The sequence below is a fragment of the Ambystoma mexicanum genome, chromosome 11, assembly GCF_040938575.1.
Source record: "Ambystoma mexicanum isolate Mex_15411 chromosome 11, UKY_AmexF1_1, whole genome shotgun sequence".
NCBI classification, from domain to species: domain Eukaryota; kingdom Metazoa; phylum Chordata; class Amphibia; order Caudata; family Ambystomatidae; genus Ambystoma; species Ambystoma mexicanum.
In genome coordinates this window covers 942508909-942534078 of record NC_090934.1, presented here as the reverse complement: position 1 = coordinate 942534078, position 25170 = coordinate 942508909, and the positions used below count along the sequence as shown (strand labels likewise).

The 25170-nt window shown below is 48.2% G+C and overlaps 1 protein-coding gene across 1 annotated transcript in view; it reads left to right on the top strand.

Annotated features, from left to right (window-relative positions):
- LOC138505078 (mucin-5B-like) overlaps positions 1-25170 on the top strand; it is a 2064041-nt gene that overhangs the window by 1212566 nt on the left and 826305 nt on the right. Inside the window, exon 28 of the mRNA XM_069625397.1 lies at positions 9721-9862. Coding sequence (XP_069481498.1) covers positions 9721-9862 — 142 coding nt within the window. The remainder of the gene's footprint in view (positions 1-9720; positions 9863-25170) is intronic.

Sequence of the window (25170 nt, the reverse complement as noted above, 5' to 3'; positions counted from 1 at the left end):
CTCCCTCAGCACTTGATAGATTTCGGCATGCCACAAGGTCTCCGATGCTGGAGGCATTGAGTCGTTTTTGGCGCCCCCAATCTTTTATTTCCATAGGGCATGGGGCTTTTGCTCCATCAACATGAAGGGCTCTGAGTAGCTTGGCAAATTGGTTGAAGTGCCCTCTGCCTGCTTAGCACTTCTTCCGGGTGATACACCCTCAATTGGTTTTTCAGTTTGTGGGGGAAATCGGCCCACCGAAACCTGCACTGTGGTCACAGAATTTGAGCCCCCCTCCTCTCGCCCCAAAGTTGTCCCACAATTAATGATCTTTAAAGACCGATCATATAGCACTGGTGGTGCTATACCGGGGGTGGGGGGATCCAATCGCCCTCTTGTGCATGGTCCATCCAAGAGGTATGTGATAACCTCAGGAGCAGCTTAACTGAAGCTGTCAGGGAGGGTTCCCCATCAGAAATAGCCCCCCTGATCCATCTCAACTGAGGAGCTTCCATGTGGGCTATCTTAAACACCGACCCCACCTTCTCCAAGTGTTCTCTTCAGGCTCTGTTCAGGAGAACTTGGTAGGGATAGGTTCCTCAGATACTTTCTTGCTCCGTTCGATCTTTATTTTTTTTGCTTGGGGGTTCGTTTTTGGATTTCCCTCCAGTCTGGTGCTGAGGACTGTTAAGAAGGATTTCTGAACTCTGACCTGGAGGGGCAGAGGTTCAGAAGGCCAACCTAGTTTCTTGGAACAGGGTAACCTCTGGACAAGCCAGACCAATCAGGGTAGCTATGGCAGGCGGTCAAGACTAAGTCTCAGGAGGGGTGAGGGTGACTGAAAGACCTCAATGAGCACACAAAGCAAGGACACTTACAAATTACTCCAGACAGGTGTTATATTAAAAATATAGACACATTTATTACAAGGCCTTTGTAACATAGACCATAGCAAAGAATCACAGTAACACTAAAGTAAACCAATAAATCATAATCAACACAATATATATGTTAATGTTAAAGGACATTTGTACCGCGCACTATCACCACCGAAATGGTCCCCTGGCGCTCTGAAAAGGGGAGGAGAGTGGGTGGATTAGTGGGAATAAGCTGGAAAAGTGCAAGAGAGCAGTGATGTGCTGTTGGCAGCCTCAGCCCGGTGGGTCCGTTGGCTGGGCTTAGGGTGTTTTACGGTCCGTAGTCGTCGTGTGCTGTTGTGTAAGTCTATGTGTGGTTTGTTTTGTTGTTGCAGTGTTGTGAAGTTTGTGCGGATTGCTGCGTTTTAGGCTTGTGGTTGTGTTTGGTTAGAGTTTGAGAGGTGTATGCAGAGGGATGGAATTGTTAGTTGGTTAGTTGGCATTGCTGTCCTTGCAATTATGGTATTCCATCTAGGTGCGGTACATGCTGGCATAAACATTTCTATCTAGATGCAACGCAAGCTAGGGTTCAGAATTTCATGCGAGTGTGGCACATGCTAACAATCACATTTCTATCTAGATGCGACGCTAGCTAGGGTTCGGAATTTCATGCGAGTGTGGCATATGCTAACAGTCATATTTCTATCTAGATGCGGCGCAAGCTAAAAATAAGAATCCCGAGTGTGGCACATGCTAACAATCATATTTCTATCTAGATGCGATACTAGCTAGGGTTCAGAATTCCATATGAGTGTGGCACATGCTAACAATCACATTTCTATCTAGATGCAATACTAGCTAGGGTTCAGAATTCCATACGAGTGTTGCACATGCTAACAATCACATTTCTATCTAGATGCGGGGCGAGCTAGGGGACAGAGTTCTAAGTGTGGCACTAGCATATGCAAAACAAGGCAACATTTATAGTCCATTTACAGAGGTCACAGGTCTTCCTAGGTATGTATTGTTTAAGTCTATGGCAGTCTACGATATGGAACCTAAGATAGAGTGACAGGGGCTTTCTGGAGTAGAGTAATTGCTCTACACCCCACCCATGCCACACTCAGTTATGTTGGTGTCTGCTGGCTTCCTTGGCTTCCCCTGCTGACACCTGCAGACACTTCCTGGAGCCGCCTCTGTTGGAGCCGCACTTGGCCTTGGGGCCCTTAGCCGCAGGGGCTGCCAGGCAGAGGGCTGCCTGCCCTGCTGAGCTATATGCAGTGAAAGCACCAATCACGGGGCCAGGTCCGTCTGGGAGGCGGGATAAGCCCACAGCTTGAATACGGCTGTGGCGCACACATGGAACCTGCGCTCCACATGTTTTTTTTTTAAATTACACAAGTTGCTCCACAATGGGGCGTTGGGGGCCAGGGCCTGCAGGGGGACTCACCTTGACCTGAGTGAAGTCTGGAACGTGAAAATAAGCATCCTGCAGGTCCAGCTACGACAGGAAATCCCCTTCCTCTAGCTGTGCCAGCACGTGCTGAAGGGTGACCATCTGAAACTTCTGGGACTAGATGTATTTGTTGAGGCGGCGGAGATCCAGTATGGGCGGCCAACCGCCGGTCTTGATTTGGACGAGGAAGTACTGCAAGCACAATCCGGAGCCTCTTTTTATGACGAGTTCCATCACGCCCTTTTTTCAGCATCGCTCGTACCTCTAGAAGCAGTTGTGGGAAGTGGTCGGATCAGGGGTATCGAGAGCACGGTCTTCCTCTTGAGGCTGAAAAAGGAATCCCTCCTTTTCCTAGGGGTTCAGTTGAAATAGCTCAGAGGTCCTAGAGATCATGGCATGGAACAAGCCAATCTTGTCGGGTGGAGAAGCCCTGGGTACCGACGACGGGAGGTCCGTTCCGTCGTCGCAGTCGTCCGTACCCGTCGTCGCCGTTTCTGTCTCGTCCCTTGGTGGATATACAAGACCAATGGGGTCTAAGGGGTTAAAAGCACGAAATATGTATACCACCTAGATGGGGAGGAAAACAGACAGTGCAAGTAATCTCAAGACCCAGTTCCACATTCAGAATACACCTAGCTAAGAGGCAGTCCAAGCCCTACGAAGAGAGGAGCCTTATGCTCAATAGTACCTGCACGCGCTTGTGCCAATGACAAAATAGGGTCTATTCAAGGGTCTCTAGCAGCTCAGGAAGGTGGATAAGGCGATGAAGAACAAGTTCCCACTATTCTAGCAGGACCTCCACTTGAGGGCAGAGGCAGTTTGAGAGTGCGGGATGGAGTTGCTATTTCGCAATAGCGGTCGAAAGGAAAGGGGCCCTCAGGGGCCACTTGTGTGTAAAAATGGACTCCTGCGCTAGGGGCCACCGGTTGCGGTAAGGACTACTCACTGGTCCCCGACGCAGGCAGACCCAAACTTTTTCAGTACAGTCCACTTCGCTGGCAGGTTCGGGTGCAACAATCAGGACGTCTCGACACCGTGTAGTACCCGAGATACAGCGAGGATTCCCAAACGGGACAGTGGCGATTTCTCCACTCCGGGTGGAGGAATCAGCCCAATCCCACCGCTGCCACCAATTTGTTAAGAAGGATTTCTGAACCTCTGCCCCTCCAGGTCAGAGTTCAGAAATCCAGGACGTCTCATGTGTTTTTCAGATTTTTTCTTTGTGTGAGGAGACAGCCACTTCCTCCTCTGGGACGTTCTGTTCTTCCATAACTTCAATGTCCTCACGTAAAGTTGGCTAATCTGCTATAGTTGGTGCAGGGCGGCTTTGGGACTGGCTTCTCCCTCTTGACTGGTCACCTGACCTTCGGACTTCCGTCACCAGCCCCGGGAACCAGACTCTTGATGACCAGTGGAGCCATCTCGTTGATCCCGCTCTCCTGAGGGCTTGGACACACCCCTCACAGGGTTCGAGATGCCCTACAGCCGAGCTCTTCTTCCTTCCCACCAGAGTTTCAGAGAAGCTACTCACATCCCCATACTCCTGTCTGAGTAGTTTCCTTTTATTACGTTCCTGGATCAGATTCCAATGTCATTTTAAGTGAGTTTGCGTTCGCCTCCATGCTTTTCTCGTATGCACCTTGAGCTGAGGTCACAAAGTTGTCTTAAGAAAATCAACTTGCAGTGCATCATGGCTAATATTGTCGAATGGTCTTTTAGATTGTCGGTCAGGGCCTCGTATAGTTTTAAAAACGGGGCTAGTGAGATGTTCAATGCTGACATCATGAACAAGTACAAGCCTCCGCCCCCATTTTCTTCTCTTGGATTGTTTTTGCCATGATTATAGTTATTCTGCCTTTTCATCCTTCTACAGTCAACAGCCCTTGGGGTGGTGTATGCTTCAGAGGATACTGAGCTTTCAGAGGAAGATAACAGAAGTTGCTGCACAGGCAAGACGTGGGTCCTTTCCTCTCTCAATGAGCCTGACGGCTTTCTTGCAGCCTGATGTTCATCCGGGCCACCCCCAGAGAAACTTCCAGCAACTATTTGTTAACACGAGGGTTAACCGTCAACGTTTAAGCACGTACCGCGGCCGCCCCCACTTTCCAGGTAGCTACCACCTTCCTCACTCTGGGCCTCCTTAGTGGGCTGTCTCATTGGAACCTCCTTGGTGATTAGTACCTTTAAAGCCTCATTGCAACCATTCGGTACTGAGGGCACATTACATGGCTTACCTAAGGAGTAGGTGGTCTCCTTTAGCCAAGCACTGGTGGGAAGGGGTTGAAGGCATCGGTCCTATCCTTGGCAACTGCCAGGCCCCTTTCACTGGTAGGCACCGGTGCGTGGTGTTTCTGCATGGGTGCTTCCCTTTCCACCAGATCATCCTCCTAGTAGTTTTTGTCTATGGGCCACTTAGAGCCTCCTGGGTGTTGGTCATCCTCCACCGTACGGATAGAACTGATGTCACAATTGGGGAGCAAGGGGTGTACTTTGTTTTTTGCAAGTGGGTTTTCCCATGTCCTAAGTGCGCCATACCCTGGTGCATGTCCCGTTCCACTATTACCACAGACTCCAGCAGACCCGATCAGCTATTTCGCTGCCGACGGGTTCATCTATGTCTTCCAAAGGTTTTTTGAAGAAAAAACGTTTTTTCTTCAACCAGTCGCTGTCTCCCTCACAGAGGATCTGTAATTTCCTTTTCAGATGGAGCGAAGAGCACAGAGACCCTCGCTTCTCCCTCAGGGACCTGGTGTTTTTTAGGGGTTCATCTATACTTCCTCTCCCCACTTTATCACCCATTTCCAAAGGTTCTCAACTTGCATCTGCGTGCTTAAATGTGGCAACTTGCATTGATACGCACTGGAGGGCTATTAAGGATAACCCTGACAGGTGACTTGACCACCTGACCCCAGGGGTCCTTGGAGGTGCGTTAAACCAGGGCGCCACTCGGGACAGAGTTTCTTGCAGGCGTTTCCTGCGCTGCCTCACCATTCTCACAGCTAGGTCGTGGCGATCACGCTATTTCATCCGGGAATGTTTCTGACAGCTGTGTGTGAGCAGCAAAACTCCCCCCCCCCCCAACCCACCTCTCGTTCTCCCCTCTGCGCTTTCACCTTCCGTGTACACACATGTTAACATTGTTAGTGTGGGGACAGTTACTGGGTCGGACTCCACGAGGATTTTGTCAGTTCTAGGCTGTGGTAATCCTAGTTTCTTCGAAAGTGTTGAAGGCAAAGTTTGCTTCTTGTGCGTGGGAGGCCCTCTGCGTCCATGGTCCTGGGTCTGGGAACACTGAAGATGAGCAAGCCATCACCAATGAAGGAACAGTCAAGGGGTGGCCCCTCATCCCCCGGGCACCCGCAAACCACATGCTCCGCGCTTGAGTGGAGTTTTTAAGGGGGTGGGTCCAGACAGCAGCAGCAGAAAGTGAAAAAAGACTTCTCCAGGGCAGATCAGCACCTTAGTACAATGCAGACCACACACTCTGCAAAAGGGTAGCTGGCTTTCTACTCCCTCAAAGAATATTTAAAATGGCCGAGTAATAACAAAAATGGTTTCTGATCTTATTTTACTGTTATTAGTATTTGACAGTAAACACTCGGATTGGTGTAAGTTCATAATAATACACACTTTCCAAATTTTAGGAATGCAAGTGCTGACAGTTCATTAAAAAAAAGAAGTCATGAAAAAAAATTACAGCTTAATTCATGCATTGCTTTTTGTACATATGTAAGACATCAGCAATTAAACAAAGCACATGTTATCAAAATAGCTGCTCTGGTGCCACAAGCTGGTTGACACGTGTGTCAAGGGGATGACATACAGTCTATGCTCCAACGCCATCCGCATCTTGATCAGGTTCAATAATATCTTAGTCATAGAGGGAAATCATTCAGTCAACTCATCTGTCCCTCCAATTAAGCAGAGCTAATTATTGGCTTAATATTTATTTTAAAGGTCAAACGATGAGTCCCATACTACCTTGGATTGTGAGAAGGGCTACAATATTTTGCCCGGCATGCTAGACTGCTAAGAGGCCAATTAGGTTTACAATATATACAACATGTTTAAAAGGCCCAGTTAACATTATTATTAGGGAATTTATTGAGAGTGGACCTAGCTCCAGGAAGCAACAGAGCAATTTACAATCATATGGGGAAGTACATGGTTAGGGAGTACAGAAACAAGGGAGTGGGGATCTAACAGGGGAGGGAGGGCAATTGCCAGCAATGGATCCAGAGGAGCAACTAGTGGGGATCAGATCACACAGTCTCAGGTGTGGTGGGGGGTGGACAGTGTATGGACCTAGGTGTTAGGGACAGGCCATTCCTTGAAGCGGAGTGTCTTGAGCTCCTTCCTGAACTCTAGAAGAGAGGGGGTGAGTCAGATGTTGATGGGGAGGAGGTTCCAGAGTTTTGCAGCGTAGACAGAAAAGACCTGTCTTCTGGTTTGTGCCTTCCTGCACTGGTGGAGTTAGAGTCTGCACATGTCCTTAATTCTGGTGCATCATAGATCTCCGGAGATGCTGAGTTTCTCAGTGAGGTAGCTTGTGGACTTCAGAGTGATAACATTGTAGATGATGCAGCAGCATTTGAAGATGAGACAGGCTTGCAGAGGCAGCAAATGCTGTTTGATGAGAATTGGGGTGATGTAGTCAAATTTGCAGAGTCCTTTGAGTCATGCTGCAGCATACAGGCCACATCTCAGGGGTGGCAGGGTAGTCGCCGGAAGGCCTTCCAAACGGGCATTGCACCATTCAGGTGGGAGAGGCCCAAGACTTGGACAGCAGATCTGAAGTTCTTTTCTGGAATAAATGGCTTGAATTACTGCAGGAGAGAAAGTTGGTACCAAGCTGTTTGTATCTTCCTTGCTATGTGCTTTTCAAAACAGAGGTGTCTGTTGATGTCGAACCCAAGGGACTTGGCACAGGGGGCAGCTGGGGGTGTGAAACCCTCGAGGTGCATAGCAGAGAGCTAGGTCTGGGTGTTCAGGTGTTCAGTGTTGTTGGTCAACAGTAGGAATTCAGTCTCAGAGGGGATGAGCTTCAGGTAAACAGTGCACACCCACAACTGGATCAATGAGAGGAAGGCCTAGAGTCTGTGGATGTCTTGGATGAAGGATATCTTGAGGTAGAGCTGTGTGTCACCTGCGTATTGGTGGATGTGGAAGTTGTGTGGCGCGAGGGAGGTTCCAAGTGGTTCGATGTAAAGATTTGAGATCACGGAGTAGAGGATGGATCCTTGCGGGACTCCACAGGAGATGGGTAGAGATAGGGAGAAATCCATTTGTACAAACTGGTGGCAAATAGAAAGATATGATTTGAACCGGCTAAGGAAAGAAGTGCTGATCTCCATGCAGCGCTTTAGATCAGTGATTGTCTGGTGATCTACTGTGTCAAATGCTGCTGAGTGGTCAAGGAGAACCAAGAGGCACGGATGGCCATCATCAAGGATTTTAAGGGCATCATCGATCACCTTTATGATAGCCGTTTCTGTGCTGCATCTGGGTCTGAAGCCAGATTGGTAGGACTGAAGGAAGTTGTTGGCTTCAATGTGCTGATGAGTCGCATAGCTACTGCTTTCTCAAGAATCTTACCTAGGAAGGGAAGATCAGTGATGGGGAGGAAGAGGGACAGGGCCTCATCTCATTGTCCTTGTCCTCTACCTCCTTAAGCTGTGTGTTCTGCTTATTTTCTGCACAGGGGTCCAGTCTGGACCCCTGGCAGTGCACCTTTCCATTTTTTCTTTGTGGACAGAGACCCTTGGGATACCCTTAGGACACCCATGGGTAGGGGTTCAACCCTGTACCCCTAGTGTATGGTTTTGGGCACATGTGAGTGGCCCACAGAAAAGGTTATGGGCTGGTGGCAGCTACATGCTCATGTGACAGTGGCTCTGCATTCCTAGATTTCTGGGTTACCCACGCCCTGCCATATGAATCAATGGATTCCTACACAAAGGCAAGATGACCACTGGTGGCCTCTTGGTTTCCTTTGCCTTACCCCTGTGTTTCTCAAAGTCCTTAGAAGCCCTGGCTCTATTCCCTTCCCCTGAATGGCTGTTGGGTGGAAAGACCATATATGGCTTTGGGGCTGCCTCCTGCCAGACTTGCTGGAGCCTTACCAGAGGCTGCCTGTTGTGGGTACACCCTTGGGGCTGAGCCTACCTGAATGGAGCGAGTAGTCAATATGCATTCTGTGGGTGTCTGGTTTCGGTTGTGTGACACAATGCCTGAGCTAGCCCTGACTGAAACTGGAATTAATGCAGTGTGGTCCACTGAAAGGCTGGGGAGTAGCCCCCAAACCTTATTCTGTGCTGTGGGTGTCTGGTTTCTGGTGAATAGTCTGAATGCTTGTGAGCCTGATTCGGTGCTGCCTGCATGAATGCACTTGTGTGTGATTGGCTTGCTGATCCTGGCTCAACCTGAGTGAATGGGGAGTGTTAAGTATAACAGTAAGCCTCACACTCAACTCCATGTCAGAAGCCGTAAAAACAAACCTGGAGTTATCTTAAGCTAGCATCCTGGAGTCCAGTTGGAGGAAAAAGTCTGCGACTTCATCGGTTCACCCGAATCTGAAAACTGCTGTGACTCAAGGACTTTACTAGAGAGGACCTGGATATGCGACCTCTTCCTGAGGTATGATGGAACATCGTGCAACTGCTGCTCTTCACCCGAAGTGTCATGGAAGCCAGTCCTGTGTGCTTGCCATCCGGAGAAGGGATCTTCGTGGGTCCAGTAGAGGAGTGCCTGAACCTCTTGAAGCCAAGAAGTTAATCTGTGTCACCCAGGGTGGGGAAGAGTGTTTGTGACCGCTGGAAGCCAGTTCGCTGAGTATCGCATGGAAGAGGGGGTAGCCTTGTTATACCTTTATTTTAGCATCAAACTCAAAATGGGACTCACAGATCCCCTGAAGTAGCACGACACCTGATACACATTTACAAGTGCAATTTCCTCAACAGAGATAAGAATCGTGCCTGAGAGCAGAGGTGTTGCTAGGTCTGGAAAAGATCCAGGGCTATGCTAATGTCGGGAATGTCCAGACTCGGGCTAGCTAGCCTTTTGTATGTAGCCCCTGAGCTTCCACCCGGGGCTACAACCAAAAGACCCGGGGCTATAGCCCTCTCAGCCCCCTGCCCCCAGCAATGCCTCTGTCTGAGAGTCTGGTGCTTATGCATTCTCTGAAAGACATGCCCCTTCTATTTGGCCCTTCAGTGAACCTATATCCCAACATATACCCTAGTATGGTTTCACTTCTTTGCAATATTATTTGAATGTGATTTTAGGCTGTTTTGGGTGACGAGGAAGGGGATTGTGTAGTGCACCAATGCCTATGTTGCAGACATTAATTAATTTACAGTAAAAACACATCTGTAATGATGCTGATAAAATTCTAAACTGGTAAAAAGTCTGTCTACTTTCTTTTTACAGCCAGAATGTGTAAAATGTCTTAATGGCGTAGCCATTCAGGATAAGCAAAATCCGATCGCCTGTTCAACGGTGTGTGTTGATGGACAGACTCCAACTATTGCCATTCTGAAATCCGATTGCTCCTGCTACACTAAATGCCCAAGTAAGAGATCATACTATCCAGCTAAATTCAAAAGCATGCTCACAAAGATGCAGCAAAGTAGATTTAATGTAAACAAGAAGTTAATCTATGTCAAAATATACTGCATATTGATATGTATTTGGTAAATGAGAATTGTTTGTTGGTAGAAAAGGTGTCTGGGCCCGTTACTCTCTGCATAATACAATACACGTTCACAGGATATCCACAACGGTCATGTATAAGAAACATCGCCATGTAGTGAATTTCACTGGAGACTACTTGTAGACCTGTGTTCATCCTTGAAACCCAGCTGTATTTCAATATCAAGTGGGTGGACGGTCGAGCACAGGTAGAAAGTGTATGTGATGAGGACGCAGCCCTGCCTATGCTGCCATGCTGTGTAAAATGAAGGTTTCGATTACACTCTAAGCATAAAAACCCTCTTCCAAGACGCCCATAACTGGTTAAAGGCTATACATCAAGTAGTCTGCAGGAAATACTGTATTTGACTATTTTTTGAGGTTTACGCATATTCACTTTAGCCATCTTTAAGACTTGTTGCGGCATTACAATTGTTAGGAAAGATTTCTCTGAATGCAATTTTCCCTCCATATTATGGACCCCCCAAACCTTTTGCTTCCGTTTGCCTATTCTATCCTGATTTTTTCCAGTGGAGCACAGCCTTCTGCTGCACTCCCCTGGGATTTTGCTCATTTGTTATGGGGAAACTAACACGTACTTCAGGCTGTCAGTACTGGGAATCTATGTTTCTCTTAGTCTTTTTCTTTGTTACCATTTCTTGGTCATTGTTTATCAGTACACAAAGTACATTACTGTACCGCGCACTGGGGTCCTTTTGGAATTTTTGGTGAATGTGCAGGTGTGCATATGACGAACTGGTGGCAGCAGTTTACTGGAATAGTATTTTGACAACTTTTTAGCAAACCATACCGGGTTTACAGCAGATAGCTCATGATTGTGGCTTGTGCTGAAAATTGCTGTGCCACAAAGTCTTTTGTTCTGCCTTTGGCCATCGTGTCCCTTTGCCTTCCCTCAGGTTAAGCTGACTCGGGACTTCCTTATGTGGGCATGTAGACTCCCGAAAAAAACGCATCTTTTGCGGGCTCCTGCAGGTCCCATGTGCTAGTGCCCAGGAAGAGGGTTGGGACTGTCTTGTCCAAATCCACACTACTGGTGCCAGGATGTCTGGTATGCATGAATCCATGAGGAGCACAGTGGACCATGATTGGACCACGGCTGGTGTGCATGCAAGGAAGCAGATCTTCTATTGGTTGCCCAGATTGGATCATGCATCGAACTTTGGATAAGAGAAGGGGCCCTGCATCCATTCCAGGTCAATCTATGGTGGTTCATCTGGAACTACAGATGGAGCCAAATATCCTCTGAGCTGAAGCAGACCTGTGGACCCCCCGTGGACAAGCCGGAAGGTTTGGCACCCTGAGGCCGTTGTTGTCCCGTCAGACCTCTGCTTTGCCCTCGACCTTAAAAGGCGTGTGAGGGTGCTTCGAACCATTTGAGTAGTGGGAACTACTCTTGGTGGCTCCTGACGTCCCGCCAATTGAGCTTTCTCAGAAATGTTCCCGGGCCGTCCAGTGAACTGACCAGCTCCGTCCCGGACAACGCATTGGAGCACAGCCATTTTGAGTTGAGACTTCAAACTTTGGGAACCCCTAGCTTGTGGTTCTCGACACTCTCCCGCCAGAATTTCATAGACCTAACTCCGCTGGGTCTTGAAATAGGAGAGTGCGTTACGCTGCAAGCCTTTGCGGTCCCTGCGTCACTGCGTTGTGATGACGGTTGCTGTGGGTGGCTTTCCAGCCTTCTCTGCTGTGCCCTGGGTCCTGATGCACCAGAATGTTCTTCCTCCTCCCTTCGTGGGCAGAGATGTGGCTAGTGTCTCATCACAGACTATCGTACTGTCCCGCAGCACCTGAGACCTGGATCGGAGAGCAAAGACAGGATTTGCAAGCTCTGACGACCTTGACTAAACTGGCATAGTTTTGTCTGGATTGGAGCAAGGGGCGGTGACTACTTGCAAAACTTACTGGTGGCCCCAGGCTCATCCATTTGTTTTTTCCCACAAGGGTTCCTTAGGATCCTCCCTTTGGCTGGTATAGCACATGCTCCCTAGCTTGTTTCGAATGTTGGAAATTGCTCTGTCCACCAGGGTAGACCCTTCCCAGGAAATTGGAACTTCTTCTACCCTCTTCAGGACCCTTACCTAACTGTCACAGCATTTTGAAAAGGTACTGTCTTTGCTTTATGCATAATTCGTGTTAACCCACCTTCTGTTACAGGTAGTGGATGTTTTCCTCTCTTCATCGCATTAGGCTACAGTAGTTAAATATATGATACATAGTGAAATGCTTGTGTGGTAACTGTTGCATTATTAGTTTGGTTATTCGTTTATTGGGCTTAAAATAAATGTACATGTATTTTTGATATATACCCGTCTAAGAGTATTCTGTGATATCTTTACTTTGTGTGCTCATTGTGGGCTTCTGATCACTCCTACCCCTCTGGAGACGTAGGGCCTCATTACAAGTGTGCCGGTCCGGTAACAACGGTGCCGGTATGCTTACCGGCACTGTTGTTACCGGACCGGCACACTACTAGTCTGTCGGCGGGTGCCGTCCCGCCTGGCAGGGTCAGACCTGGCGGGTGGAATGGCACCCACCCGCAGACTTTCACGGAAGCACAGGCACCGTTATTAATGGTGCCGTTGCTTCTGTCATTCCCATTCCCATTGAGTCCTAAGGGAGCTAAATGGGTTGATTCCCTTAGACAACAAGTCAGCTTACCGACCACGAGTATGTCCGATGTGGTATCTGCCTCTGAATCTGATGCCTCCTAGATTGACAAGGAAATTTTCCCTATCAAGTTGAATTTTTTAGAGGAGATGCTGCTCCTATGCAAAGACGTGAACACCCAAAAGCGAGCAAGGGGCTGCAGCAAAGGCAATGCAAGGGAATGCAAATTTGTGACCAGAAGTGTAAAATCTGGCGGGGGAAACTGGGCAGGGGTTTCAGGAACAGGCACAGCAGAACAGGTGACGTGCTCTGGCAATCGGGGAAAGAAATGAGAGAATGCAAAGCACTGCAAGTCAACAATCTGTCAAAACATATGCTGACAGCTGATCAGACTACGTTTTCAGTGTTGGGCTTGAATTTGTGTTGCACCATGAACTATGATTACCCACAAACCATTTGGATTTTCATCAGACTGTCCACAAGCTCAAACTCACTGAAAAAATGTGTCATTCCTGCTAGAGCTCTGAGGTACACACCTCCCTGTGACGGACACACTGATCTACCGATCAGTGACCTCTCAGCCCTCCTTGATTTAGCTGAGTTAGCTTACAATGTTGCAGATGAGGATTCCCTTGAATTGTCACAATTTGGCATTAATACTGATTGGTCGTAAGCAACTAAGATCTGTGCAAAATCCAAATTCGATACCAGTAGGCTGTCTTGAGGCCTTTAATGACCCAGTGATTGCTGATCTCAAGCAAATGAGACTCACTTCTACTAATCACTCTCAAAACCTGACTGTCAGTCAAATAGCTGTCCTGCAGGAGCTTCAAAATCTCCCATAACTTATCATAAAACCGTCTGACAAAGGTTCTAATATTGTTCTGTTGGATTGCCAAGATTATGTCCGGAAGGCCAACAGACAGCTCCTGTACAAGAATTGTTATATGAAATTGGAATGTAATTCTTTTCCGAAAATTAGACTTGAACTATTGCCTCTTTGGAACACCAGGGTGGACTGCAGCATTCTATAGATTATGAGCTGTTGGATATCTTGTCACCTGCTGCCTCTGTGATTCAAGGCTGCCACATGGCACAGCAGTGCGTCCAGGACCTGGAACATGACCCTTGAGAAACAGGGGTGTGACAGCCCGTGCAGCTCACACACAGTGTGTTGGTATCTGCCGGTTGCCAGGAAGTGCAGTACCGACACTACCTTCAGCAAGGTGGGGGGGTTGCAGTCCGTATATTTATCAGGCTGCTGGTGTCATCATGAATAAGGGTGACAATTGATGTAATGGTCTCCCTTTCAAGCCGGTAGAGGGTGTGGATTTGGCTTGGGGTCAGGTTCCAGGGCATGGCCCTGATGCAGGCTATTGTTGGCTGCCTGTGGGGTGCTACCTGCTGGCCATTGATGTTCTGCATGGCCAACTGGTTCCTCATTCGCCTCCTGTACTTCTGCCACCTCCTCTGCCTCTCAGCTGCTTCATCCTCAATCCCTCCTTGCAGGTTCCCCAGCCTAATTGCTGCTACAACAACTGCCAGCATGTTTGTGTTGGGAGCGGGGTTTTGTGTGGGCGTGGTCCTTTTTTATACATTCCCAGTGGACAATGGTGTGCAGTAGGGCTGATTTTGGACACCTGGGGCCTGTTGCTGCTCACCTTCCACAGTTTAATGCCTGGTTTGTGGTGCCAGTATTACAGACGCGGTATTCACAGGGTCACTGCCATTTTTATGTCAGTGTTTCCGTGTAGGAGGTATTCGGAATGTGCCCGTACTAACGCTCTACCGGTAATGCAGGCACATCCAGCTATTCATCTCGCAGTTTACGGTGACGGCACTTCCAGACCCGGTGGCGCCATGGGTGTGACTTTGCGGTAACGGTGTTTCCGCATTGGCAACTCTGAATGTGCCAGTTCCGAAAGCGGCGCTGGTACGGCACTACCGACACTGCTCTTTCTGGACCAGCTTACTTGTAATGAGGGCCAGTGTCCAGATGGCCGACTTAGAGACACCATCATAGGAATGAGGTTCCACCTGTTGCCAAACAAAGAAATTCTGTTTAAAAGAGGAAGAAGTGAAAACTCTATTTGTTGGCACTGCAGAAGATAAGTGGAGTCAATTAGGCATTTGGTAAATAATGTCCTATGCTTCATGAAATGAGGGTAGAGGCCTTCGGCTCATCTATCCATGACCCTCCATCATTAAACGATTAAATATTCGGGCATTATGTTTTGGAATGTACCACCACTTCACTTCTGATTAGAACTGGTACATTTTTAAAAAGGTGGAGCTGAATCCTTGACTCTATGAATTTTATGATATTATGAACTATTAATTGATTTTAAAGTTTATATTAATGTATTATGAACTATGTATTAATGTTTCTAGTGATTGTATTGTATGATGTTTAAGTAAGACATTTACAAAAACAAAAAAAAAGACGTAAAAAGGGTTCCCAGGATAGGAGTAAAAGAATGAGTGAGTGTCAAAAAATGTTCCCACTCACTCAGGAGAACTAGTTAAAAATCTAGTGGTCCAGCAAAAAGTGCTGGGGAATCACAGGTAGAGAGAATTTCACACAATAAGGGAAATCTACTCGAACACTAGCCGGCCCCACGCCCCAGATTAAGGGAGAGGGGGATTAAGAAGGCAGTGGAGTTGCAGAAATCAGGTAAGGCCCCAGTGTCCTGATATGGTGCCCATGGATTTATTTAAAAGTGCCCCTGTTATCTGGACAGCAGTTGTTTTATTGCATATTCAGTGCTGTTGTTGAATCTGGTAAGACGCCAGAATTCTGGACAAAGGCCATAATTATTCAGTTGTATCAAAAAGGGGGGCACGAATGCCCTGGGAACAGTGTCCAGTTAAAGTTTCGAAAACAAAAGGATCGAATGCAAAAGGTGAGAGTGCATTCGACCAAAAACCAAAGGATCGAAAACATTTTTTTTTTGCTCTAGTTTAGCTTTAAAAGGGTGTTTTTACACCAAAAACAAGTGATCCTTTTTTTCGGTCGAATTGACTCGACCCTTTTGATTCGGTACTATGACCTATAACCCCTGGGAACTATAGGCCAATTTCACTGCTAGATGCTTCTGAAAAATATATGCTAATGCTTTGTTATCACATTTGGAGGAATACGTTTGTCGAGAGTGTTAGGCAGAAACCTGTGCAGTTCCCTTAGGGACCACTGCAAGAGATTTAAGACTACAGGTGTTGGCAGTAAACCCACTTGGTAGCAGTCTGCACCACCCAGATTTACCTGGTAGCTGTGGCTGAGCAGTCAGACTTCCCTCAAGAAGAGTTAGGCAGTATGCAAAGTATACACAGTGGGCACTCAGTTACAATAATACAAGCAAACACTGACCAGAGCTTTGGTATCAAAGTATATAATTATTTATTTAAAAACACACAGTTGAAACACTCCAGCACTCTTATTGTAAAATATTCTAAACACAGTTACTATTGTAATATATACACCTCTTTTTCCTTATCAGATAAATCACAGTAAAACACCACTTATTTTCATACAGAGGTGAGCGCTTAACTAGATTGCACTCTAATAAGTTTTGGAGAAAGGGAGGGAAAAAGACAGAATATGGAAAGGTACACCACTCTAAGATTCAGGAACACTGTTAGCAAGGCAGAAAAACAAAAGTCACTGGTGAGCCAAAGTCCAAAGGCTGGGCCCACTCTTAGAGAGAGCAGAGCACAAATGCGCCCAAGATCACACAGTTACACTAGGCTTAGAAAGTCTTGCAGAGGGTTCAAAAAGAGTTTAGAGAGGCTTTAGGAAAGTTTAGCCAGGGTGTCCCAGACTAACCCAGGTTCGAAAGCCGGGGGCTAAATCTACCCCGTACAGTCGGTAGCAAGGGAAGCCAGGCGGGACACGGTACCTTAAGTGGGAAGGATCCTCCAGCGGTGGCAGTTGTTCCTGGTAGTGGGTGCAAGTTGCGTCGTCGTCCAGGGGAAGAGAAGATCTCGACTTGGAGGAAAGATGAAGGTCGTTGCACTACCAGGGCAGAAACCAGCCGCGGAGTTTTCCGGTTAAAGGTGGTACCTTTGTTTTGCGGTCGTGGTAAAACGTGGTATCCCGGTGGCCAGGGTGCTTGGCACAGGCAAGGCGGCCATGAGGTACGTCGGGAAAACGAAAAGACGGTAAAACTGGTTATCCCCACCAGTCAAAGGAAGAAAACTCTCCGGCGGGAGATCTCCTCTGTCGTTGGGAAAAGTGGTGAGGCAGTCCAGCCTGGCTCCACCGGTGGTGGGGTCATGGCAGGTCGGCTCAGCTTCTCCCTCGTCGGATTCTTAGGTCCTGTGGCGACTTCTGAAGTTCCAGTCCCCAAAGCCCTGCTTTTATGCAGCAAACCCCCATTCACTCAGCCTAGCTGTCACTCAAACATGCTAAGTGGTGAGCCGGCCGGCTCACCACTTGGGCCAAACAGGATGGAGTGCGACTTGAGTTGCCTAGGAAACTCAGTCCAGGGTGCCTAAATTTCCCTCCACCCCTCCTAAGTACCCCAGACAGAGTGGCACCACTTTTGAGGACTTCTGTGGAGAAGCCCGCCAAAAAGTGGGACAAAGGGCTCAACTTGGGCGGAGTCACAGGAGAGAACACAAACGCCATTTTAGAATCAGGTTTTGGCAAAAAATACCAACCGGAGAGTTAATATTAATTAAATAAACCGGCGGTATGTTCGAGGCTACCGTAAATAATTAAATAAAGATAGTAGCCTAAAACAATGGGAAATCCCATAGGAAAATATTCGCGGTTGAATATAAAAAGTAGTATCCACTGCCACCAGCCAAAACTCGATCAGGGGGGACGGAGACGTGCCCCCTCGACTAACAGATCCCGGGGCAATTGAATTGCCCCAGCCAGTATGTTCACAATATGATGGTTTGTACTGGTTCTGTTCAGAATTTAAGACTAGTAAAGTCAATGGTGACTTTACATGCCCTGGGAGACAGTAGTCAGTCCCAGGGTATGGAGTCTATACTGGGGGGTCACTATGAAACCCCTGTGTTACTGCACGGAGGGTGCTGTGTAACGCACATCACAAAAGCACATGAAGCCCTATGGAGTAAAAGACCCCATAGCCCATTAAACACATCTAGATTCAAAGAAACACACTCAAATCATGTCCAAGAGTGAGGGTAAGAGAGTCTCACTCTTGGCAGCAGAACAAAATAAACCCCAAAAATCCAGCAATGCTGCTGGGGGACTCACTAGGTTAGGAAATTCAGCCTAAACAGAGAATTCTCCCTAACAGAGAGAATATTATCAGTCATCTCCAGGATGGTTTACAAGCAAACCTGAGCACAAAAGACCAGGCCTTCAGACTCCAGCTACTAGCTCAAAAGCATGTCCACCTAAAGAAGATGCGCCTATATGCCATCTTTATTCATCTGAAAAGTGCTTTTGATGCTGTTCATCGGTCGAAGTTGTGGAAGGCCTTGCAGGAACTCAATATTCCTCTGAAACTTATACTTGGGATTCAGGGGCGATATAATGGTGACACTGCTAGCGTTAGTTGGAATCAAGCAGGTGTTTTAACGGCTCCTATTTCTACAGAGCAAGGAGTAAGACAGGGGTGTGTCCTTGCACCAACTTTATTTTGTGTATTTGTTAATGAGATCATTATTAGGCTCACTAAGCTTCAAACTGATGCTCCCAAATTAGGTGTGAATAAAGTTCTGCTTTTACTATTTGCAGATGACGTTGTCTTGCTCTCCACGACTCTGGTTGGTCTCCGTCAGCAGACGGAGCGTTCGTTGATGCATGTAAACGCTGTGGATTTATCAATTTTGAAAATACAAAGTCCATGGTTTTTCATATGCCTGTGCAGAGGGGCCCCATCACATTTAGGGTCACGTTAGAGGGTCACTCTATTCAGCAGGTGAACACAATTGTGTATCTGGGTAACAAGTTTCATGGAAATGGTAGTTGGGCAAGCCAGGTAGACCGGCCTATGCTCACCTCGAGAGACAGAGCAATGCCATTCTAAATTTTAGCTAAGACCATGGCAGTTGTGCCTATCAGCCAGTCCTCCAGCTTTACAATCTATAGGCTAGAGCTGCTGCACACTAGATGCAATCTTCTGCAACAAAAACCTGGTCACAACTGCACCTCCAAAGCAAATCCTCTGAAGCGATCACCTCATTATACCCTTTGTGATCCAACTGCCAACAAGGATACCTGATAACCTCCCTAAAAAATCCTCCAATCCTGAAAAGAAACTGGAAATCCATTAACAGTGTGTAACTAAACGCGAGACTGGAAGCCACTAAAACATGAATCACTGTTCTAGAATCAGCCAGCATAGAAGAAAGAACAGACACAATTCAAAAATCGATCGTGGAAACACTGGATGACATTGCACCAGAAAAACCATTCACTGCCCCGCTAAAGAAAACGTTGGAAAGATGGTTACACCCCACCTCAGAGAAAAACAAACGGAAAACTGGACCAAGAATGGAGGAAAAACTACAACCAATGGAAAAAAAAACACATACTAAAGACAGATTAGACTACACAAAGCCGAAATATTCAAAGCAAAAAAGACATTCTACAACAAACAGATCACAAACTCATTCAACACCCAGAAATAGATGTCAAACATCATAAACCAGTTAAGAAACCCAGCAGTGTGCAACAACGCACCAACCCATCACAAAAACTATGTGATGACCTTGCAGACCACTTCAAAAACAAAATCACAAACATCCAGCAAATCAGTGAGAGCAAGCTGAAAAGAACCATCAACCACCTCAACCAACCAACACCGGAACCACATACTAGACTAAACCTCCTCCCGCCGATCTCGACAGATAAATTCAACAGCCTGGTGAGCAAAAACAACACAGTCGGCTCTCCAGTAGACCCCTGCCCACCAAGATGTCTTCATGAATGTCCTCATACAGACAACACCTGAATAATTGTACCTCAACCTCTTCAAACACTCACTAAGAACAGGAACCATGCAACGAGCCTTCCAATCGGCATACATCAAGCTGCTCCTTAAAGATCCATCGGAAAACACAGAAGACCTAACCAACTACTGACCAATCTCAAACATCCCATACCTGGCGAAACTACTAGAAAGTTGCATCTACGAACAAATCCTGGAACATGTAGAAAACAATCGGATACTAAATCAGGCACAAGTAGGCTTCACACCCATGAGAGGAATGGAAACGGCATTACTATCTATATGGGATGATCTAAAGACAAATGCACACTCTAACGTCAACTCAGCACTAATACTACTCGATCTGTCAGCAGCCTTTGATACAGTCAACACGAGAAACTCATCAAAAGACTCCAAGGTGGAGTGGCCACCAGGGGGGCGCAGGCAAGATGGCTGCAAGCTAGAAAGGCTGTGCATACTTCTGCCCCGAGCTGTGAAGTGATGTGACGACAACGGCCCCTGAGGTGTAATTCTACGACCCTCGGCTAACACAAGGGGGGCTGAGCACCAGTGGTACAACGGTGGCAGTGATGTGATTACTGGGGAAGGCAGGAGAGACCTATGAACAGTGAGCCCCCTGGCAGCGGAGATTACATGCGGTGAAGAGGCCTGCTGTTGCTGGGCCGAACTGCAGCAATGGGGTGATTGCGCAGACAGGATGCCCAGCTGGGTGCCTAAAACTGGGCGCCACACCCCTAGATAAGGGTAGCCTCAGGGGAGGCTGCAACTTGGCGACATACAGCGAGCCCCTGTGGTGGAGTGGATTGCGGGTCCAGGTCTGGGACGGAAGCAGAGTGGCTGCTGCTGGCAGGGTTCCCCCGCGGACGATCAGTGCTGTGGTCGTGAGATCCTGAGGAGGTTTGCCGTCAGTGGAGGTGGTGGTGGAGTGAGCCTATGGCGCGCCCGTAATTTAGAGGTGGTGGTGAGAACTGTGAACAATTTCAGGATCAGTCGAGGTGGTTAGCAGTATCGGCAGGGCCCGGCTTACTGACGAATCTCCCTAGGGTGTTTGTGGAGCCAGTGAAGGTGGAAACATGCTCGCCAGGGCCCTTCGCATGGACAGCAGCTCGGATGAGGAGGCACGGAGGCGGTCCTTGCCAGCTCTGAAGTTAAGGGCAATCACCTTTGAGGCGCTAAGTGGGCTGGCTTGGGGGAAAGGCGCTTTATCCCCAGATGATCCAGCGTGAGTGGTGTGCCTTGCAAGTGGAGTTGGCTCAAGGAGGGGAGAGCACCAATTAAGGGCAAGAGGAGACATGGATTTTCGTTGCGCTCTCCCAGACGGAGTCAGTTGGGGGGAGGGGCCGTAGCAAATTTTCCAGAGCTCCGTGAGTGGTGAAGGGGGCCCAGCTTGACTCGGGCAGCTGTGTAACCAGGGCCCCAACCTGGTGTCGGGAAACAGCAGTTGTACTAGCTGAGGGACCCCCTAAGGAGAAGTGGGGACAAGCTGCACCTTTGACGGAGAGGCCTGGGCCACAGGATGAGCTGGAGCCACACCTTGGAGGCATACCGCGACTCGGGGAAGGAGGATATGATGACTCCTGGAGGGGCCTACCCAGTGGGGACCCCGGACATTGAAATCAGTGCAATCAAGAGCAGTATCCAGGTTATTATTCTGGAAGAGATCAGAGGGATGCACTCAGACATAGGCACTAAGGTGACGGAACCTTCAGGGAAGGTGGAAAGGATTGAAGATAGACTGTAGGGGGTAGAGGCCAATCAGACTTCAATGGACGTTTTGGAGACTCTGTGAGGTGGAATGTAGGGAGGAAGAGCTGTGCCTCAAAATTGATGACATTGAGAATAAAGGGAGGCATTGTAACCTCAGATTTTTTGGGTTAAGAGAACCGGAGGGGGAATCCCCAGCTGAATTGGGGGTGAACATTCAAGCGATCCTGGCCTGGGTCTTAAGTACAAACAAAGCCCCCCCCATTGTTATCAATCAAGCAAACAGAGCTGAGCGGAAGCAGCCTGTGGTCAGTTTTGGTGAAATTCCATTATTACACGGATAAAGCCTGGATACTGGAGAAAGCCAAGGCCATGGGCTCCTTCGAGGTGGATGGATCGAATGTGGCTATTTTTCAAGACCTATCAACTTATACCCTGACAAAGCGGAAGAAGTGTGCTCCACTGACCCATTGGTTGAGAGAGAAAGGGGTTTGATACAGGTGGGGCTACCCCTTCGCCCTCATCTTTGAATGGGAAGGGATGAAATACCAGTTGGTTTCGGAAGAACTACAGATGGAAGGGGGGAGCCAGGGGGAGCACTCATCTCCTGATAAAACTCTGAGGGACACCTACAATAAGTCGGGAGACTGGAGGAAAGCTCAAGGGGCCAGGAAATACCACAGACTGAATACTCCCTCGCCAAGGTCGAAAGGTAACTGAGAAGGTGCCAGACCCTTGTGGAGTGGGACTTTGCCTTCAACTGGTTAGGAGGGACTTTTTTCATGTTTTTCTCGGGGGAAGGAGGCTAGGGAGGGGGAGAGGTGGTTGGCGCCTCTTCCGTGATAGACATTTGAGCTACATTTGAGCCTAGTGCAGGCCCTCCCCGGCAGAGATTTGGGGAGAAGGGGTGGAAATGCCAGAGTATATGGGGACATCCGGGGATATTGTTGGCTTAGATTCTGTCTTAGTTGGATAAAGGGGGTGGGGGTTACCCGTATAGAGTAGTATCTCAAGAGGGGGTGCACACTGAGTGGGGAGCTGTGGAGGTGGCCCACAGTTTACTAAGTAGGCAAGGCTCCACAGTTAGAGGTGCTATACAGTGTTTTCACAATATGGGGGTTGTGAGGAGGGGTGGTGGGAGGGGGGATTTGTTTGTTGTGGGATGAGTTTAGTAGATGTGGAGCTATGGGATCGGTTTTGAGGTGGAAAGGGGAAGGCAGGGGAGTTCCTGGTGGTTTCGTTCTCCAGGTTGTTAGGGGGGTGGGAGAACTCGGACAATTTTAGGGGAGGGAGGGGGTTTTTGACCTAAAAGGGGGATCGGTGGGGAAGAGTTTGATTTTGCATGTTGTTTTGTCATTCCAAGTGTGTCGTGAGGGGAGGGATTAGTTATGACAATCAGCGCTGTCCTGCGTACATGGTCAGGTTGTGGGGGGTGAGAGCCAAGGGTAAGTGAAAGTCAAAATGCCCACAGATGGTGGGGGTGAAAGTATTGTGGTAAGGGTAGGCTCCCTGAATGTTAGGGACCTCCTCTCTCCTTACAAACGATCTCTGTTAATAAGGGAATTCAGTAGACAGGGAGTGAGGTTCCTCTGTGTACAGGAGAGGCACTCTATTAGAGCCGAGGAGAGGTTGAATAATATAGGGGTGGTAGTGGAATTCTACTTCTGCTCAGGGGGTTGAGGGGAAAAGGGCGGGAGTTGGAATTATGTTGCAACAAGGATGTCGGTTTCAGAAAACTGACATTGAGCAAGATAAGGAGGGACGTTTTCTCTTTGTCAAGGGTTTGATGCAAGGTATTAAGGTGACACTGGTATCAATGTATTGTCCCAGTACAGAGCAAGGGACCTTTTGGCAGAAGGTGGGCCGGCGCCTCGAGCATTTTGGGTGGTGATTTTAATGTGGTCCTAGACCCTGTGACGGACAGGTTGAGCATTAGAAGGGAAAGGGAGGAAGCTGTTGGGAAAGGGTAATCAGGCAAGTTTCGAGATACTAATGAGAGCCTGGATTTGATGTTTGGCAGGCGACAGATAAGGACAAACAGGCCCACTTCACATTTTATTCTGCTGTCCATGAATCCTTTTCCGGGACTGACTGGCTGTTGGTGGATGTAAACACTTTACCTGAGGTTCAGAGGACTTCAACGGTGGCAATCCTGTGTTCAGACCACTACTTGGTACTAGCTGAGGTGGGAATGAGGGATAGAGGGTCCCAACAGGGATGCTGGTTTTGTAACAGTTTTCTCCTTAAAGAGAAGGAGGTGGGGCAAACGTTGCTCCAGAAGATATACAAATAATTTCAATTCATTGATACGGGGAGGTTACCATCGATATGCTATGGGATGGGTTCAAAGCTACTCTGAGAGGGGTCATGATGGAGATGGGGGTCAGGGCCAAAAAACAATGGGAGGAAAATGAAAAAAGGGTCCAGGATAGGATTGACGAGTTAAGGCCCCTGGGAGGGGTGGACAAAGGTGTTAGTGCAGAACAATTGAAAGAACTGAAAACCTGTAGAGCAGAGCTGCAGGCAGTATTAGCCTACAAAATGGACTGGGCGCTCAAACGGCTTAAACAAACCTATGATGAGAAGTTAGAGAAAGCGGACAAGTTTCTGGCGAGGAGGTTGAATGCGCAAAGCAAGACCAGGATGGTAAATGTGATACATGACACAGAGGGGACACTGACGCGGAGTAACGAGGGAATCGCAAAATGTTTTGCAGATTTTTATGCCAACCTATATACCTCGGAGGGCGGGGATGCCCCAAAGGGATTGCAGAGGTACTTGGAGGGGGTGAAGTTACCTAGGCTTCCGGCGAAGCAAGCAATGGCGTTGGACATGCATCTCTGTTGATGAGGTCATAGCCACTATTAAAGGGATGAAAAGTGAATGGTTTCTTGATGCGCTTCTACAAAATGTTTAGGTCCACTTTGGCCCCAATACTGGTGAGGGTGTTTAATGGGGTGCTCCTGGGAAAAACCCTCTTCCAAGGACGATGCTTAGGGCATTGATTTCAGTTATACACAAGGAGAGAAAAGACCCCAGTAAATGTGTCTCCTATAGGTCCATTTCCTCTCTCAATAATGATGTTAAGATCTTGCCAAAACTTCTGGGGAACAGATTGGCTAGACTCCTTCCCTCACTAATTCATGGAGATCAGGTGGGGTTGGTCAGGGGCAGGCAGGAGGCAGATGATGTCCGTAAGACACAGCCTTATATATTGGTCGCAGAAGGGGGATACTCTGGGATGTATCATCTTGCTTGACTCAGAGAAAGCTTTTGACAGGGTGGAGTGGGGCTTTCTCCATGGGGTGCTGAAGAAAATGGGGGTTAGGACTAACTTTTGGGAATGGGTGGGAGCCATGTACAGATATCTGACTGCTTGCTTATTGGTCAGTGGGGTGGCTTTGAAAGAGTTTGTGTTATCTAGGGGTATGAGGCAGGAATGCCCACTTTCCCTTGTCCTCTTTGCCCTGTTATCGAACCACTGGTGGCGGTTATAAGGGTGACTCGGGGGATACTGGTAGACAGAGTTGGGATCAAGGTGTCCCCGTTTGCAGACAACGAGCCTCATTACAACTTGTGCAGAATGGGTTTAACGGTGCCTGTAATGGTGCCGGCGCCATTAAACCCACTCCGCACTATTACGAGGTCCCCTTGCGGGACCCGCACTGGATGTCTGGTTTTTCCAGACGTCCATAGCGGGACCCGCGAGGGGACCAGGGAGCTAACAACGGGCCCGTTGGTAATGGGCCCGTTGTTGGCTCCCTCCCCATTCCCATTCAGCCATATGAGGGTTCGAATGGGAATGGGGAAGGACCAGGCCCGGGTTCCCTGAAGGAGGAAATACAGGCCCTCCATACTCAGAATGGCCCAGTATTTCCCCATTCAGGGAACCCGGACACGATTTTGGAGGCAGCCATGCCCT